This window comes from Lingula anatina, chromosome 4 (genome assembly GCF_051362555.1).
Source record: "Lingula anatina isolate TDL-2025a chromosome 4, LinAna3.0, whole genome shotgun sequence".
Lineage (NCBI taxonomy): Eukaryota > Metazoa > Brachiopoda > Lingulata > Lingulida > Lingulidae > Lingula > Lingula anatina.
Window position 1 is genome coordinate 8,254,519 of NC_141770.1, and position 17,083 is coordinate 8,271,601.

A 17,083-nucleotide genomic window follows, 5' to 3' on the forward strand; every position below is an offset into this window, starting at 1 on the left:
AAAGAAAAAAAAAAAAGGCTGGTGAAACAAAAGGAGAAATTGATTAAAACAAATGATGTAGAAATTAAAAATGTTACTTTATCGCTCTCTTTAAGAAGTCATTCTAAAGATTTTCCTATTTTTTTAAAGAAAAGTCTTATATTCTCTTTTAAAAGTAGCCAGAGAGTCTATCCTATATAGTAAAAATGGAAGTAAATTCCATTCCCTGAAAATTTCAGTTTTCCAGATTCTTTCCTGATTCGGCAGTGGAAATGTTTATAGAATTGTTACAGTATTAAATGTAATAAAATCAAAAACAATGTCAAAGGTTAAGTAAGGACTGTCACCTTGAAAAGGATCTTGAGATACGATCTTATAATTAATGAAAAATCTGTCTTGGAGCACAGTGATAATCTGGCAGACATGCAAGTTTGTGTGCTTTAAAACCATCTTATTCTGTTGTCTTTACATTTTCCCTTTTTCCCCTATCCATTAAGTTTCCATTATTCCCAATTGCCTTTAGGCAAAAGTTTTATTTATGTTATACAGAAAGGCGTGTTGAGTGGTTTTAATGTGAATATGTCAGCACAAAGTATAACTTTTTCCCTGAAACCGTCTTTATACTACACCTGTGGGTTAATAGCATCACACGAGACATTTTACTTGGATATTTAATAGTGTTAAATCAGGTCAATGGAAAATTATACTGTCCCTGTAGTACACAGACTCTAATCATAATGTAGCAAACATAAAGCTTTATACACAATGATATATTTAAATTTGTGCCTTGGTTTTCTCACCAGATATAAAATGTCAATGTTTCAGGTCCATTTTATAAGCAGTGCTTATGACATAGAAGTAATTAACCTTTGTTTCATTCATATTTATATCTCTATTTTGTATCCATGGGGATGTTTGTGTGGGTGATGCCTGCAATATCTCTCCCAAGGAATATTTTCATTATTATCTTTCATCATTTATCAGACCTAAATGGGCATTGTGATTTCGAAACCACCTGGAGGCAGCCTTGTCACCATGTTCTTGTCATCAGGGATGAAAATTGTCTTCCAGATAGAAAATTAATGCATCTTTTGGTATACCATAATGTTAATAGTCGTAGTTTATTCTGTGGGAGTGAAGTTCGTGGCATGTCAGTCTCATTTTAAAATGTTAGCATAAGATATTCCTTGATAAAGCAAGTTGTCATTTCTAATTAATTCATTTTCTTTTTGTCGAATGAACATGGTAACAAGTGAAAGTTTTTATTCATGTTTCCTGCTGGTCGACAGCATTTTGTACATCATTATTTTTTCCGTTTGTGTGGATTTGATCATTAGTTTCCAAAAAAAAAAAAAAAAAAAAAAGGCACTGATAATATTTTGCTGCTAATTGGAAATGAGAAAATATTAAAGGTCACATTATTCTTATCACTGAATACTGCAAAGGCTGCAGTGAAGCCCGTATCAGTTGTTTTTAATGTTTTTTGACATGCAGGTTTTAGGAATTCCATGCTGTGATGTAAATATCATAATCACAGGGGAGTACAACAGCATTGTTCTGATCTTGATTTAGTATTTGATATGGCTGGTATTAGCAAGAACAGTGCCTTTTCGTGGAATTGGGGATTTGTATTGTATTTGTATTACTGTATTGAAATGCAGATATCTTAGTTTTGTTGTAGGAGGTTATGGAACACAGGCAGAGAGATGATTAGCAAAGAGACAATTGATCTGATAAAGGCAGTTGTCCAAAATGAATTCAGATATAATAGTGGGAAGTAGGTTGTTAAGTAGAATTAGGAGAAGATAGCCCAAGAAAAGGCATAAATGAAGGCCAAGCCTCATCCTTTCTAGATGTGATTTTTTTTCTCCACTTAATGTAATTGTTTTTTCTACCATGGAAAATAAGACAAAATCACAGGAAAGGAGAATTAAAGTGAACTCTATGGATAACATGAATACAGGAACATGGAATGGGAGTCATTTCAATCTTAGAAAGAAATTAATTAGACCAATACCTTCCCATGAAAAGTTTTTGTTTTTTTTTTCATTTAATGTAGAGAAGAAATAATGTGCTATCATTAATATAATTCTAATAATGTAGTCATTTCTTTGTGGACGTTGAAGGCAATCACAGTAATACACACTAGGTCTTTACTTATGGTGGGAGGGGAGGCTTTCTGTGTAATTTGTATCAGGGGCGAATCCAGAGATATTTTCTGACAGTCTTCCAAATTATCTTTGTTGATCCATCCTCCATTTTTGACCGTCGTCTGACAGAAAATTAGATACCCATCAATGTAAACTTGAAAATTTGACTGTCTTCTGGAAGACCCAGAAGACTGCCTCAATCTGCCCTTGTGTATATATAGGAGACATGCTCGTGACAAGTCGCACGTAGTTGACTTTACTGCATGTAGTTTGTCAGTAGTTTGGCAAGTCAATCTACCCAGGTGAATAAGTCAAATGTGTTAATTTTTACTTATAATTTCTCTGGCTTCTCTTTCACACTTTAAAAGAATGAATGGGCAAAATTAACATATATTCAATGGCTGCATTCACAGCATAGTTGATCCACAGACTAACAGATCTGCAGATCAAATATGGCTGACCCACTTGAAATCTAGCCAAGTAATCCTTATTGGGAATCTATTCAGTGTCTATTAGGGGATTATGCAGCAAGCTTTCAAGTGGGTCTGCCATATTTGATCCGCAGACCTGTTGATCTGGATCAACTTTGTTGTGAATGCTTTCTATTTCCCACATAGTAAAGTGTGAAGTTTTGGTACTCTAATCTTTAACTAATGGAACCATGTTACATAGACCTGCCTAAAATCCACATACATTGTTACTGTGGGCAGCAATTTTAAAAGGGACTAATTAAAAAAAAAATGGTCCTTTTTTGCCCCTAGGTGACATAGTTTGAAAAATGGCATAGAACCTATAGGTCAAATTTTGATTCAGAGAAAACCTTTTCTGACCAAAAGGGCAATTCTTTCGAATCCCCCTCCACCTATGGGCTGCTCTCAGGTTACTCATGTCAACAGTGAAATATGTAAATCATAAACACAAGCAAAATCAATAGTCTAAATAACCAGAATAACTGTACACATACTTATGTGTTTTATTAGAGCTCCTACAGAGTAACCATGTGCATATTTTCTAGCAGGCTGTATTTTGATGTTACCAAAGAGATGCTGAGAATATGCTACTCGATATCAATTAAAGGCAATACAGTCTCCCTGGAAAACATGTTATAAATATCAAAACAGTGATAATTGCCTGGATTAAGAAAGTTATTTTGACATACGACATGACCATTAGTGTAATTTGTGCTGCATTCTGTATATATGTGCAGTTAAGCCTTAAGGTGAATGCTGATGACAAGTCACTGATTAAAGACAATGGCCTTTATATTCCCTACTAACGAAAAGCTCAGTAAGAATTGTTCCGATTCCAAGAACAGTAAAGTCCAGTTTCCAGAGTGTTGGCCAGACCAATGTGGGCTAGAAATGAGGCAATACCAAGCATTTTTCAGTCTTCTACATGGCTGTCAATACTTATTATGTGAAATCCTTCAACAACTGTATTTCAGCTTCATGGTGTAGCTAGAAACGTAAATTATGGTTCAAATGTAAGGGGAACTGCAATAAAGTATGCAGTTTTCTGTCATGTTAAATTTGAAATGAAACAAATGTGGTCAACAGTTGTTATTTAGAAATCTACTATAAAGGTTCACTTCAAATCATCTGAATATATCATAGTTTCTGTTGCATGTAAAGTGCCACCCACACAGGTCTTATATTTTCGTGACTGAGTTAAGTGTCAAAATCTATGTTTTTGTGATCACTGTAAGACACAGACATAACTGAAACCACATCACTGTATCGCAACTTGAAAAATGAAAATGTCCAACCTATTAGCAATGTCATTTAAAAGTCAGAGCTTATTTGGAAACCTTAAAAAAACTGTTTTTATCTAAGATTTTTTTTTTTTTTTTGAGTGTGTGTGTGTGTGTGTAAGAGAGCAAGGTAAAAGCCCTGACAATACAAAAATTATTGACAAAAGTATAAATGTCCTCAGAAATCCTATTAAATCATGCTTAAGTCACAAAAGTACAGGTTTATCATTAGCTCTACATGATTTTCAGTCAATTTTCTTCATGAATGAATAAATGGAATAAGTCAATCCATTTAAATATTCTTTTAATTTTTCATGAATAGATTTATTATATTTTCAAATAAATAAATATTCATCTAACATATTGTTTTGATTGATAAAGAGTGTTCTTTAAAAAATCAGAAATATCAATTTCTAGCAACATTCAAATAATATTCTACAAAATCGTAGAGAAAACTTGTTACAAATCCTGTGAATAGATAATATATCATTGTATAATGGGAAATTGGATATCTTACAAAACCTTCAATTAGTTGATACAAAAATGTCAGCCTCGCTATCTGTTTTCTTGTTTCCATCCTACATGAATGTCATCAAATGAGTCCAATTTACTTGTTAATTGTGATTTTTCTCTTAGAAGAGCCGTTATCAATCCTAATGCCCCTGATGACGTGCACTAATTTACTAGACAGGGACCAATTTGCCAACCAAGTAAAATATGAAGGCGGTGATTTCACAATGATGCGATTCAAATGATGACTAAAGCATGGCTTGATATACATCAGCAAATGAAACAAGACAACTTTGCCTTATTCTGGAGTTAGTTGAGACTTTTGAACACATTTGCTTTAAATGGACAATATATATTGAAATGTAATAACAGTAGAGATGAAAGTATTCTGGTTACATTTGGAAATTTGGGTATTGTAGTCACCCTCTCCCCCCCCCCCCCCCCCCTCCAAACCCTTTTATAGAACATCTTCAGAGCTTTTTTAAAAGGTCTACTTTTACCTCCACAAATGTTTCTTAATAAATGTTATATGAGAACTACACCATTGGCAATATTCTTTTAAATTTACTAATTGACATTAACATAAACACATAAATGCACATTAGGAAACAACACTTTAATAGAAAATAATAATAAATAAATAAATAAAAATAAAAGGGGACTATTTAAAACAGGAAATTTGGTATAAAGATACTGGTATATCTGAAATCAGGAGCCTCTCTGTTTATGGCTGCTACTGGCATTTCATTTTGGGCTCTCCATTTGAACAACAGCATTCTCATTAGTCTGAGGTGGTTGAACAGTGCGTCCGACCACGAGCCTCGGGTTCATTCATTTCCCCAAGCCCATGATGCCCAACAGTTATCTAGGAATGAGGCAGTTTATTGGAACACGGAGATAAAAAACTCTGATCATCACTCACACAGACCTATCCTTCACAGTTTATTCGATATAAAACATTCACAGATAAATCACAAATTAAATGCAAGACGGGGAACATCAAGATCAATTTCATAGTCCTATACAGAAATCTCTATTTTTTAATTCCTGTCACTTTTTTGTGCATTCATTATAAAAATACAGGTTTGGCAATTGAAACCTTGAAATTTATTCTAACAGTCCATTTCTTTTGTTCTCTGAAGTTCTCAACTGACCTATGAAATATGATATACACAGGTAACTCTGAATATTCCCATTGCTGATTATACTATATTCAAACTGACATGGAATGTAACAGTATTCTCCAAGCAAATACATCTGACCTTTGTAAAGGCCATTTAAAACAACTGTACGCAAATGAGCTTATATGATCAAAAAAATATATGCAAGTGTGTTTTCTGCACATAAAGTTCAGTCAATTCAGATTTAAAAAATCTGATGACTACCAACCTTTGCAATGTTGAAATAAATAAAAATTAAAACATCACTGTTTTTTTAAAAACTTGTTCTTTTTTTGCACAGCAGGTGGAGCTACTGGTACATGGTGTAGCTCGAGAAATCCCAGTCTTCACTGTACACTGTGCCTTTAAGTTAATGTTCTCATTAGATGTCAAGGAGAGGGGCTTAATAAGTCTTGCCCCCCCCCTCAAACCCCAGGGCCAATGCCCACTCCAATCCTCTTTTCAATTCTTCTCTCTTCCACTTGCATTGTCCCTTTTTTTCCTTTCTTTATAAATAACCTTCATCTAAGGACCCTCCTGCATCAATGATATGTCCTACAGCTTTATGTTATCATTAGGATTGTTTTAGCAAAAAAGAACCGTGGTGATCAGGCATTGTAAATGGATTAGGCGTTTACTAACACCATCCACAGATCTTTTAGCACTAATGGCCATATTAACCACATAACCCATAATTGAACCAGCGCTACCACTGTGGATGAATGTTAGTGCTAGGTATCGCTTTGTTGGTGCTACATGTGCAACATGTGTCAGTAAATTTGAGAGTTTTGTGGTTAATATGGGTGTGAGTGCTAAAAGATCTGCCAGTAGTGTTAGTAAATGCCAAATCCGTTTATAAGGCCAGGTGATGGTGGTGGAGAGATGCACAAGAGGCTATATCATGCTGGGACGAAAAAGAAATGTTATAAAATTTTACCCAAGCATCCCAGAAGCAAACTGCCTTCTACAGACCTACAAGTTTTCCTTTTTCCTTAATGCTATATGAAACATTATATAATTTATAAAAACACAACTGTGCGCACAAGGTGCTCTTTACAGTGAGCCTTTTTTTCCACCGGATATTCACACATACTTCTCTTGTTAATTCTCTGTACATTTCTGTACTGTGAGAGAAATTTTTCAAAAAAAGAAAAAAAGTCACAATCCAGCCCAGGCCTCTGATTATGAGCGAACACACCCTGTGTCCTCCATCCAAACTGGTAACCCTGAATCCCTATGAATCCACCTGGGTAGGAGTGCTGATCATTAAACTGTGATCCACCAAGTCCGTTGTCATTGGGGCACCGGCCTCTTGGACGTCAATGATATTCACGTGGATCGTGCTCCCCTGTATTGAACTATTACAGTCAGCCCCTGGCGTGGCTTCTGTGCTGGCGTCTGCGTTACCTCCTTCTGCAGACGGAGATGGTTGGTTTCCCAGAATGCTGGCGACTATGTCGTATGGAGGCGGAGAGGACGGTTCTTCTGTCTCATCGTCTTTACTACAAAGCTGAAATGGAGAATTATCCTCTATGTCATACACGTAACACTTAATGGGCATATGGAGTATGTGTATGCATGTATTTATATACATATATCTATGAGTGTGTGTGTATGCATGTGCATGTATTTGAGTGCACATATGCAAGCATGTGCATGAGGGTCTATTTGTACGTATGTGAGCCGGTGGAGAGATACATTATTTTTTTACATCATCAATTACCACATCCATATTAACAGCATGACATTTGGTTTTTTAATAAGGATTTCGTTAGACATTGAACATATATATCTGTGAAAACACTGCGGTTTCACATTCAGATATGGTAACCCAACTGCAGTCCCTAGAGCAATTACTGCCATCCTGTAGCTTTCTCATTTGTGCCTTAATTAATTATTTTCAATGGAACTGCATATCAGGCGTGTTTCTAAGGATTCGGCTTAAAGAGTTTCCTTAACATCATGCTTTTCTCTTGTAATGAATGAATTACCATGTAACATATTAATAACAGTAATTATGAACCTATATTGCCTGATCAGTGATGCTTAATGTGCTGCGTGATCATATTGTTCTGTACAAGTACACTGTACCCCCATTTATTCCTGCACATAATACGTAAGACTTGACATGGAATATTTGTAACCTGTTTTGCATTAAGGAACATATACGTAACTTTAAATCACTTACATGTTTTATGATAGAAAGGGGTTTTTTTCATGTGGTCACTTTATTTTGTAGTATATAATCACTTTGAAAAAATATGAATGTGTAAATTATGTAAGTGATTTATGATCAGTTAAAATGTGTAATGAGAGAGAGTGAGAGAGAAATTCCCCAACTAATTTCACAAATGTGGCTTTCTATGTTGAAATTCAAAGTGCAAGGGTTGGCGGTTGCCATCTGAAGTAACGTACTTTAAAAAAAATGAGCATTATCTATTTGATTTAAATATAATGTATTGGGTTTTGAAATAAAAAAAAGGGAAAACTGGTGATGTCCTTATGATGGCATTCTAATTTACCATCACATTACAACTTATTCACATCAAGGCTAATACTTTTGGTCTGTTGCTTAATATGTTAATGAACACGAGTAATTAAATACCCTATTGATGAAAATAGCATTGGGGCTAAGACTACTTCAGTGAACAGAATTAATTAACACTGTCATTCAAAAATAGCACCAATGTGTGAACTCAAGTTGTTTTTTCTGTGATGTGCAACAAATGTTACCAGCAATTGTATGCACTTAGTAAAATAAAGTTATTCAAGTTCTTGGTATAAGAATATAATGTTTTTTGAACGATTGATTAAAACATCATTGCAAGCATATTTATAAAAAATTGAAGATGTCAGGATTTCAGGATTCTTACATTTTCAGTTGATGAGGCAAAATTGCCCAGAAGGGCTTCGTCATAAGTTGGCGGTAGAAAGGAGTTGACATCAAGGGTGACGAACTCTTTCTGTACTCCTGAACTGTTGATCTCCGTACAATGACTACCTAAAGGATAAATCACAAAACATGGTTGATATGTAGCAGAAAATTACTACTGTGAGTTACAGTATTATATTTTTATACACTTGGAATTTAGGGATAAGATAATGTGCAAAACAATGAAAATTATACAACAAAAAACATTGTAACAATATCTTCCAAAAAATAATAATACATACTACACAGACACAGACAGACGCAGTGATCAGAAAATACACAAACACAAAACAGTGTCTGTTTATAAATAGAAAGTGCTCATTTCATACCTTAATTTGCAAATAATTTATATGTACCATCGACTTACTTTCTGATCTCCTGGATTGTCGTGCTCTAACTCTACGATGTCTGCGTTCATCGGCTGAACAGTACTGCTTGAGGCACAGCACGGTGATAATAAAGAGAGGGACTGCTATGAGGCCCAGTACCACAGGGATAACAACTGAGAATATCTTGATGTTTCCTATGGTATCAAAATTAAAGAAAAAAATATGGATAATAAATATATGCATATAAATTATATCTATGTATATAATTGCATTATAAATACAGAAACAAAAAGTGTTTTGTTTGAAGTAACATAATCATATTTATGAAAAGAAGATAAAATATGTTGACCCTCAGACTAGCTAGTCCCCTATTCTGAATGGAGCCTTAATAGCGTCCTCCCATCCTCAGTCCCCCACTACCCTCCCTCTACTACTTACCACTGCTTACAAATATACCGCCCCTTGATACAGTCTCATTCTGCCGTATACTGGGGGAGGGTTTGTGGTAATCACAGTGGTTTTCATCTTCATTGGATTCACAGTCACGTACACCATTACAAAGCTGAGCTTTCGTGACACACATGATGTAACCTTTGTTGATGCAGCGGATGTTGCCAAAGACCTGACACGCACTGGGGAGCTCATACTCTGTAAGTTAAGAAATCAGTTTGTTTCGGTTTGGATTTTCTTTTGTCTCTTTCTATGTCTTCTATTGTTTGTAGGTTCATCTCTCTCTCTCTCTCTCTCTCTCTCTCTCTCTCTTTTTCATTTAATCATTTTCTCAAACTGACATGAAATTCATATAATAAATAAATAAATAAATAAATAATATTGACTTGTGCTACTTCTATTTTATTCTGATGACAAATTAACTACTGAGTGTAGAAATAATTCTTTTCTTCCATACATGTGCCAAGACTGAATGCACGTGGGCCTGGAGGGAAAGACCTAATTTACTGCTGAATAAAGGATTAAAAGCCAATCTTGGCAAGGTGTTCTGTCAAAGCCATTCACCCTACCTCAGGCAAGAGGTGACATTGGCTTACGTCAAAGATGGTCTTAAAACATGTTGTATGGCATTTCTGAGTTGGAACATAAGATTAATGGTGGGCAAGAAAATTGTTCATCTTAACAATGGTCTGCTGTGACAGGCACAGTACTGAGTTTCACCTTACTATATTTTTTCCTTTTCAAGCCATATATGTTACAGGTAAAAAAAAAAAAAAAAAAAAAAAAATTGCTCAAGCATGACTCATTTCACATTCTATTTAAAATAAAATTCACAGACAAACACAATAACTTTGAATTCATTTATAAATGGCAATATATATAATAACTGTTTTTTAATTATTAATCATTTAATTTTTAATTGTTAAAACAAGAAAAAAAAACTTACTCGATATTGTACTACATCCAGATGTATAATACTCTATGGAGTCTCTGGAAATACAGCTTTTTGACTTTGGGCTAAAGACATATTCGTAAGGATGAAGACTATTGTAGAGGGAGCCACATGAGATCAACTTTGGCGTCCCATTTCGACACTGGTAGAAGTAGGGTGAGCAGATGGCTGTGGTTCCATCCAAAGCAGGCCAAGAACTGCCTTCAAGACATCTAAAGGAGGTGCTGTGAACTGTTGGCAAAAAAAAAAAAAAAAAAAAAAATCATGTTTTTACTAAAAATGTTCATTTCATATTATATTTTAATTAACTTAACGATCACGCCAATATCTTATCGGTTGTAAGTTTTTCCATTTCTTTACATACTGAAAATTTTACAAAATCTGATTTTCTAGGCATGCAGTCAACTAACAAACCAAAAATAGGTAAAAAAACCAATAACCAATAATGAGGTAAAAAAAAAAAATTAACCTAGCTCACAGAGTTACAGACACTTGATGAGAGAAAATGTAAAGTTTGCAACTGCGTAGAGGATGAAAAACACTTCCTCATGGAACATGCAAGATATACTGCTGAATGGCAAAGAAAGCATGATGAACACTTGATAATCAATATAGTGAGGAAAGTGGTCAGGTATTGTCAAATCTCCTTCATCCACCCTGTGAAAAAAGTCTTGAAGTAATAGCAGATTTTGTGAGATTACTGTGAGAATACACAGTTCACCTGTCATTTAGTGCATCACAGCCACTAATTGTTGATAATGTTGTGAATAGCTCATTATTCACTTGTAAAGATAACACACATTAGTACATGTGTAACTTAGCAATGAATAAACATATATATATGTACAATATATAAATGTATATCCTTATATATTGTGTAAATACTGTAGTTTAGTGAGCCTGCAAATGTATCCTCATACCACCTAATGCTCAATAAACTTATTATTATTATTATCATTATTATTATTAATCTGGATGTCTTTAAATGCTTCTCCAAACTACCAGTACTGCATGAACAGTGGTAGGAGAGAGTGGATGGCTCTCGTTTTTCACTAATTATTCAACAATGAAGGGAGGAATTTCACCAAAAATAATAAAAAGTACTGTTGGATTGCACTGACATAAATACATGTAAGTCCTTTTGACAAATGATTCACTGACATGATGCTTCCTTTCTTATGATACATTTTAAGTCATATAATCATGCCTCATGGCAAAATATGGATTTCTTAAGTAAAATACATTTAAAAATAGGAGCAGGAAATAATGTGTCAGCATTTAAAAACTTGCTTCCTTTTAATTTGAATAAGGAAGTACGATTATAGCTATCTATTTCCTTGATTCAAAATACAAATAGAGAAAATCAAATCCAAAGAGGCATGCATTTATCTCTATTAGATACTTAAATCTTTTAAAATGGCCAGTTTAGATCAAAACAAAACTGAATTTTTTAAAAATATCTTTCAAAAATAACTGTTTGCCATGATTACACATAAAAAACTCCATGATTACACATAAAAAACTCACTTTCCCATCGAGTAATTCATTTTAGTACAGCTACATTGATACATTTTGAAATCAATTTGCCGTCACTATTTTCCCTACTACTGTTTAGGTAGTTAATTAATTGGCTCTGTTGAGTGCATGGGGACACTGTTAAGTGTCTCTCTCTCAAACACATATAATAATTAACAAAGGTGTCTCTTAATAAGTATTTAGTATACCTGTACAGCTGTTTTGCTGAAGCTAGAATACCATGTGATATGAAAAGGCCTAAGAGCGCATTCAGAACAGCCGACTACCAGATCTGCAGATCAAATATGGTGACCCACTAAAAAGCTTGCCACTCAATTCCTGATGAAACACAGAAGAGATTCCCCACTGGGATTTACACAACAATTATAAATATTCAAGTGGCAGCCATATTTGATCCACTGTTATGCATGTGCTCTTAGTCTAATAAAATTCAGGCCCGTAGCCAGGGGGGGTTCGGGGGGTTCGAAAGAACCGCCCCTTTTGCTGGGAAAAGGTCCACTCTGGGTAAAATTTGTTCTAGGTACTTGAAGGTTATATGGGAAAAGGTCCACTTTTTCAGAAAAAGAACCCCCCTTTTGAAATCGCTGGCTACAGGCCTGAATATTATGGGCTATTGCATTCAGAAAGGCAGTGGTGTTACAATGCAACTGACATTAATCTGGTTTACAAGGAAACGGCTGGTTTGCATGTCTGTCAAGTCTACTTCAGACCAAGCAATGACAGCAATTGTTGAAGGCTGGAAGCCAATGAACCAAAAGATTTCAAATGTTGCCAGAAGGTGGATTATACACGACAGCTCTACTGCACAGTACATGTATCACATACATCTCGCTGACTCATGGTGTATCTATTACATACTTGCATCACGAAATGGTTGGTTTAATTGGATAATTGGCATAGTGGTAACATTAGAATGCCTGTAAACAGTGCAATGACATTCACGCAAGTCAGCAGCCCACATAATATATGGTAACTGCTTGATCTTTTCGATGGGGAAAAATTGTGAATTTTACAGATATATTTGAAGTCATAAATTCTTTAAATTCGAAAATTCTTCTTGAGTGGTAGCAACAAAATTAAAATGTTGGCTTATCTTTAGATCTATTCCATGCAGTAAATGTAACACAAATGCTGCATAGAAATATAGTTTTTGTGATTAAAAATTTATGCACCTGAAAGTTTGATAATTTTCGCCCATTGAAAAGATTGAGTAATTGCGGCATCCTGTCTAACAAAAAGAGGAAAAAAGAACTCACCTTCTCCACACTGTAGCATCCACATTAAAGAGGTAAGCACCATTATGTCTGTAGATGCAACTTTCCTCTTAAAGCGAGTCATGATTCTAGAATATTAGTTAAAAAAAAAAACAGGTTAAAAAAACAGATCTAAGTAATTGTTGAAAATATTTTCATCATGTACATCCAGGTCACCTATATGTGATTATTACTGTTCCACTTATTTCAGTTATTCAACACCTTACACAACATTTTTTACTTTAAGTTATGCAAGTTTTTTCTTCTGTAAATTCATGGATTAATGTCTTACTGTCTGACAATTAATGTATTTTTATTAAAAAAATCTGTCGCCTTAATTTACAGACACTAGCTGTTTCCTCTCTCCACTGAACTCTCCCCCTCCAATCCCTCCAACCCACAAAAAAATCTACTATAAAAAGTAATAAATTTTAAGCTGCGCCTAATGTTTGCTCTCCTATTGTCTCAATCTATTATTAACGATGCATCATAATCTTCTCAAGTTTTACTTATCTTCTTTCTTTTTGTTCATATGTAACTAATTCTATGACAATAGCCTGAAGGTTTTACAGTGCACACTTGGACCAATGAAACCTTTAATAAAAAACTGATGAAAATGTTATGAATTTTCAAACCAGTGAACCTTCAGACTGTTGAGATACACCTTTAAATTGAGCTGAGGCAATAAAGGAATATCTGTTGTATATTTTCATACTGAATGAATGAATCTTCTTTAAATCCCAGACCCCAATATCCCAACCCCCTTACATTACCCCACAATATCCCTGACCCATTTCCCTACTAGTACCTCCCCAACCTAACATATTATCAAGGTTGAAGCACATGATTGTTAGACCTTTATAGAACACTAAATTATTAAAACACTTAAAAGATATCCAATGTAGGATTTGAAGTGCATTCTAAGTGCATGGATTGCTTCATGTTGAACTTGTCTGAGGGCATCTATAAAACTCTTAAAACATAAAAATCTTAATCAATATCACCAAAAATTAATCATATTCACCGTCCTCTGCCAACCTCAGTAGGCAGCCATCTTAACACAGATTCAAAATAGTGCGGCTCGCTGCATGAAAGTCTTGCAATATCTGGAAGTCATGTCAATGGAATGAATCTCATATCTGGAAAGCCTCCAATTAAGAGCTGATTTTGATCTTTGGCTTTTTCCAAAATTATTACAGAGTTACGGCTGGTGTCAGTAAAGGGAGATTGAAGGATAATTTGTTAAATAAGAGTTTTTGGCATGAAAATTCTCCTTTGGATACCTTTAAGTTTTCCCATGTACCATATCTATAATTATACAAGCATTCACATAAATCCATCATTGAGTTCTCTGTTTTATTTTTTTAATCCTCCTCATAATGGAAATACAGACTGGTGAATTTCACTCATGATGGTAATATTTAGAAATTCAGAAATCAAAATTTCCTCAATGTGGGGATCTGATGCTGGATCACCTTGGTGACAAAGAAAACACTGCTGAATTTCCCAGAAAAAAAAGTAATTTGTTTTGCATATATTTATATGAATTCCCACAATGATTATATACATAACCACTTAATTCTCCCTTCACACATGATTATGTCTTTATTCTCTGTTAAATTATCACACCTCCTGATGTCTGGAAACAGTGTTTCAGCAAATTATGTCCAGTGACTTCATTCAACCTACAGTACATGTAGGCCCTACAGGATCAGGTTTTGTTCATAAAACGATTAGAAATTTATGGGTAGACAATTAAGAGAGAAGAGATCGAAATAACGGATGTACATGAAGTACAAAAAAAAAAAAAAAAAAAAAAAAAAATCCTTTTGTTCTGCTGCCTCTCCCAAGTCTCAATAACCAAAAACCTGATCCGATCTCTACACGCAAGTCTCCCATTGTTTCTCAGTTATATTCACCAGGCAACATCTCCAACGTTATTTTTCAGTTAAAGCCAAACTATAACAATGGTATGACTTAGCATACAAACGCGCGGCACTTTTTATTTCCCAAACAAAGGCACTGTGATCCTACCATTACAGCCATAATAAAAATTGCTTGTTTAGATGTAGGCCTACAACACACGGTAGATACATCGGTTTAAAATGTACGTGAATACAGGTTTTCCAGGTAGTTTTGACGTTGGAAATCAAACCGGTCAAATAAAATATCATTTTGAGTCAGTCGTATTCACTGTTGTCTCAATGGCATTGTGATATCTCGTTAAATTATTCAGTGTCTGTGTGCCGCCAGCAGAAGCAGACGCTTTTTCTTTATCAATATCAATATTAGCACTCACCTTTCTTAATTGAACGTATTCCACTTCTCCTAAAACTCTATCCGTGCGTTTTAAATGGCCTATGATGAACTGCTGATGAGAGGATTGTTCGGTTTTCCTCTTGAAATGAGTCGAAGATGACTTTACCTTTATTTGTTATATGAGATAAATGCTAGTCACGACCAGCGCCGTCTTGTTATATTTACATTAAGTTAGGCCGATGCGTCACTCTAACTCAGGCTTCTCCGTATTATCAAAACAAGTCTCGCGCGTAAATTAACCATCATAAAACAATTTCAAAATATTCTCATTTTTGCTTTCGCGACCATTACGTCACTCAATATAATCGATATGATTGGTAAGAATTCGAAAATAATGCAAGTTATACAAAACATTGAAACAAAGGAAGAACTAATGAGTCGGATTATTAGTTGGTTAAGACCTGCTGAATTAAATACGTCATCCGGAATTTTAGCGATCAGCAGGTGCATATAGGGCATGCTATATAGTCTTTGTTCACTATTCAGGATGCTACCCGGTCTGCTTTCAGCACACATAAAAATAGAGTTATAAAGTGTTTCCTGGAAACAAGTCATAACTTTGGGAATTTTATTAAAACATTCCCTTAATGTAATAAAACCCGAAATTTAAGTTAAAGCAATTTTCCAACACCCGCATTACCATGCAAACTCGTAACGGGGAATGCCCGCATTTTTTAAACGTATAATGAATATCCTCTTTTCGTTTAACCAACATAGGGGTTACCTTTTACGTGGTTTGTATTAAACAAACTGTTCATGCATACACATACTGAGTACAGTGCTGATGAATTTTAAGGATATCCAAGACTTGCACTTATCTACCTGAATTCAAAGAAATTCCAAAGAATTTTTCAGATTTGCGCCCTATCGTTGTCACTGCTTTAAAAAAAGTCATTTTTGTTACGATTTACACCTTCAGTGGCTTGAAGGGGTTGGTATCCCATAGTTACGTTATTAGATATCCAACGAAGGAAAAAAATAAGTGTCTTATGTAACGCATATTAATTTCACTGCTTGTGATAAGCGTGTTTTTTTTTTTTTTTTAGAAAACCTGAATACAGATCCCCATTACCCTGTTGCAGTTTACATAGCCTACCTATATTCTGTAACACTGAGCATTTATTTTTTTCTATGTATTTTCCTCTGCGATCATTACTTTTTAGATCTTGGCCTTAACAAATGCACGTCCTGCCACCTGCCCGTTGAAATAGTTGACCATTTTATCCACATTTTAATTCTAGTCTTAATTAAATGCCTCATTGCATTGAGCTGACTGAGGCAAATTGATTAAACTTTTTTTTTTTCTTTCTTTCTCTTGGCTTTTTTCAATAAAGTCCACAGCTGACTTCTATTATATGCAAGTTTCCACTTAATACATACTACCTCATTTTAAATGATGAAATCTAAAAAAAGGACGGTTTTCCACTTTGCATTTAGGTAACCTATAGATATATTGATCATTACAACCAGCCAGGTCCAGTATTCTGTATATGTATAATACCAACTAAGCGTGCAAAGTTTTAATCAGGACTCACATGTAAAATGATTACATGTACTCCCGTCATGTTAACACATACGTACATTGCTTGCGTTTGAAATTAATCCACACAGAACCGTCCAATATTTGGTGGAGCTAAGACCAACATAACGTAATTGGATGTACTCAATTCAAAGACAATAAACAGGAAAATCAAAAATACCAGGTGATTTGCCGTCAGCACGTAAGAGACATCTCTTTGAACACGTAAGAGAAAACAAAGCCA

At 34.7% G+C, this 17,083-nt stretch overlaps 1 protein-coding gene across 2 annotated transcripts; it reads right to left on the reverse strand.

The window, feature by feature from the left end:
• Positions 1 to 5,320: 5,320 nt before the first annotated feature.
• Positions 5,321 to 15,524, reverse strand: LOC106163808 (uncharacterized). Of its 2 annotated transcripts, XM_087010687.1 has the most exons (7): positions 15,301 to 15,520; positions 13,005 to 13,090; positions 10,207 to 10,443; positions 9,249 to 9,458; positions 8,849 to 9,004; positions 8,423 to 8,550; positions 5,321 to 7,059 (listed from the first exon to the last, which is right to left on the reverse strand). In XM_087010687.1, the coding sequence occupies exons 2-7, from the start codon at positions 13,084 to 13,086 to the stop codon at positions 6,784 to 6,786; spliced, it is 1,089 nt and encodes a 362-aa protein (XP_086866813.1). In that variant the 5' UTR covers positions 13,087 to 13,090; positions 15,301 to 15,520; the 3' UTR covers positions 5,321 to 6,783. The 2 variants fall into 2 exon arrangements, with proteins under 2 accessions (XP_086866813.1, XP_086866815.1); XM_087010689.1 differs by lacking the exon at positions 9,249 to 9,458 and having other exon boundaries at positions 15,301 to 15,524.
• Between the last annotated feature and the right edge of the window lie 1,559 nt (positions 15,525 to 17,083).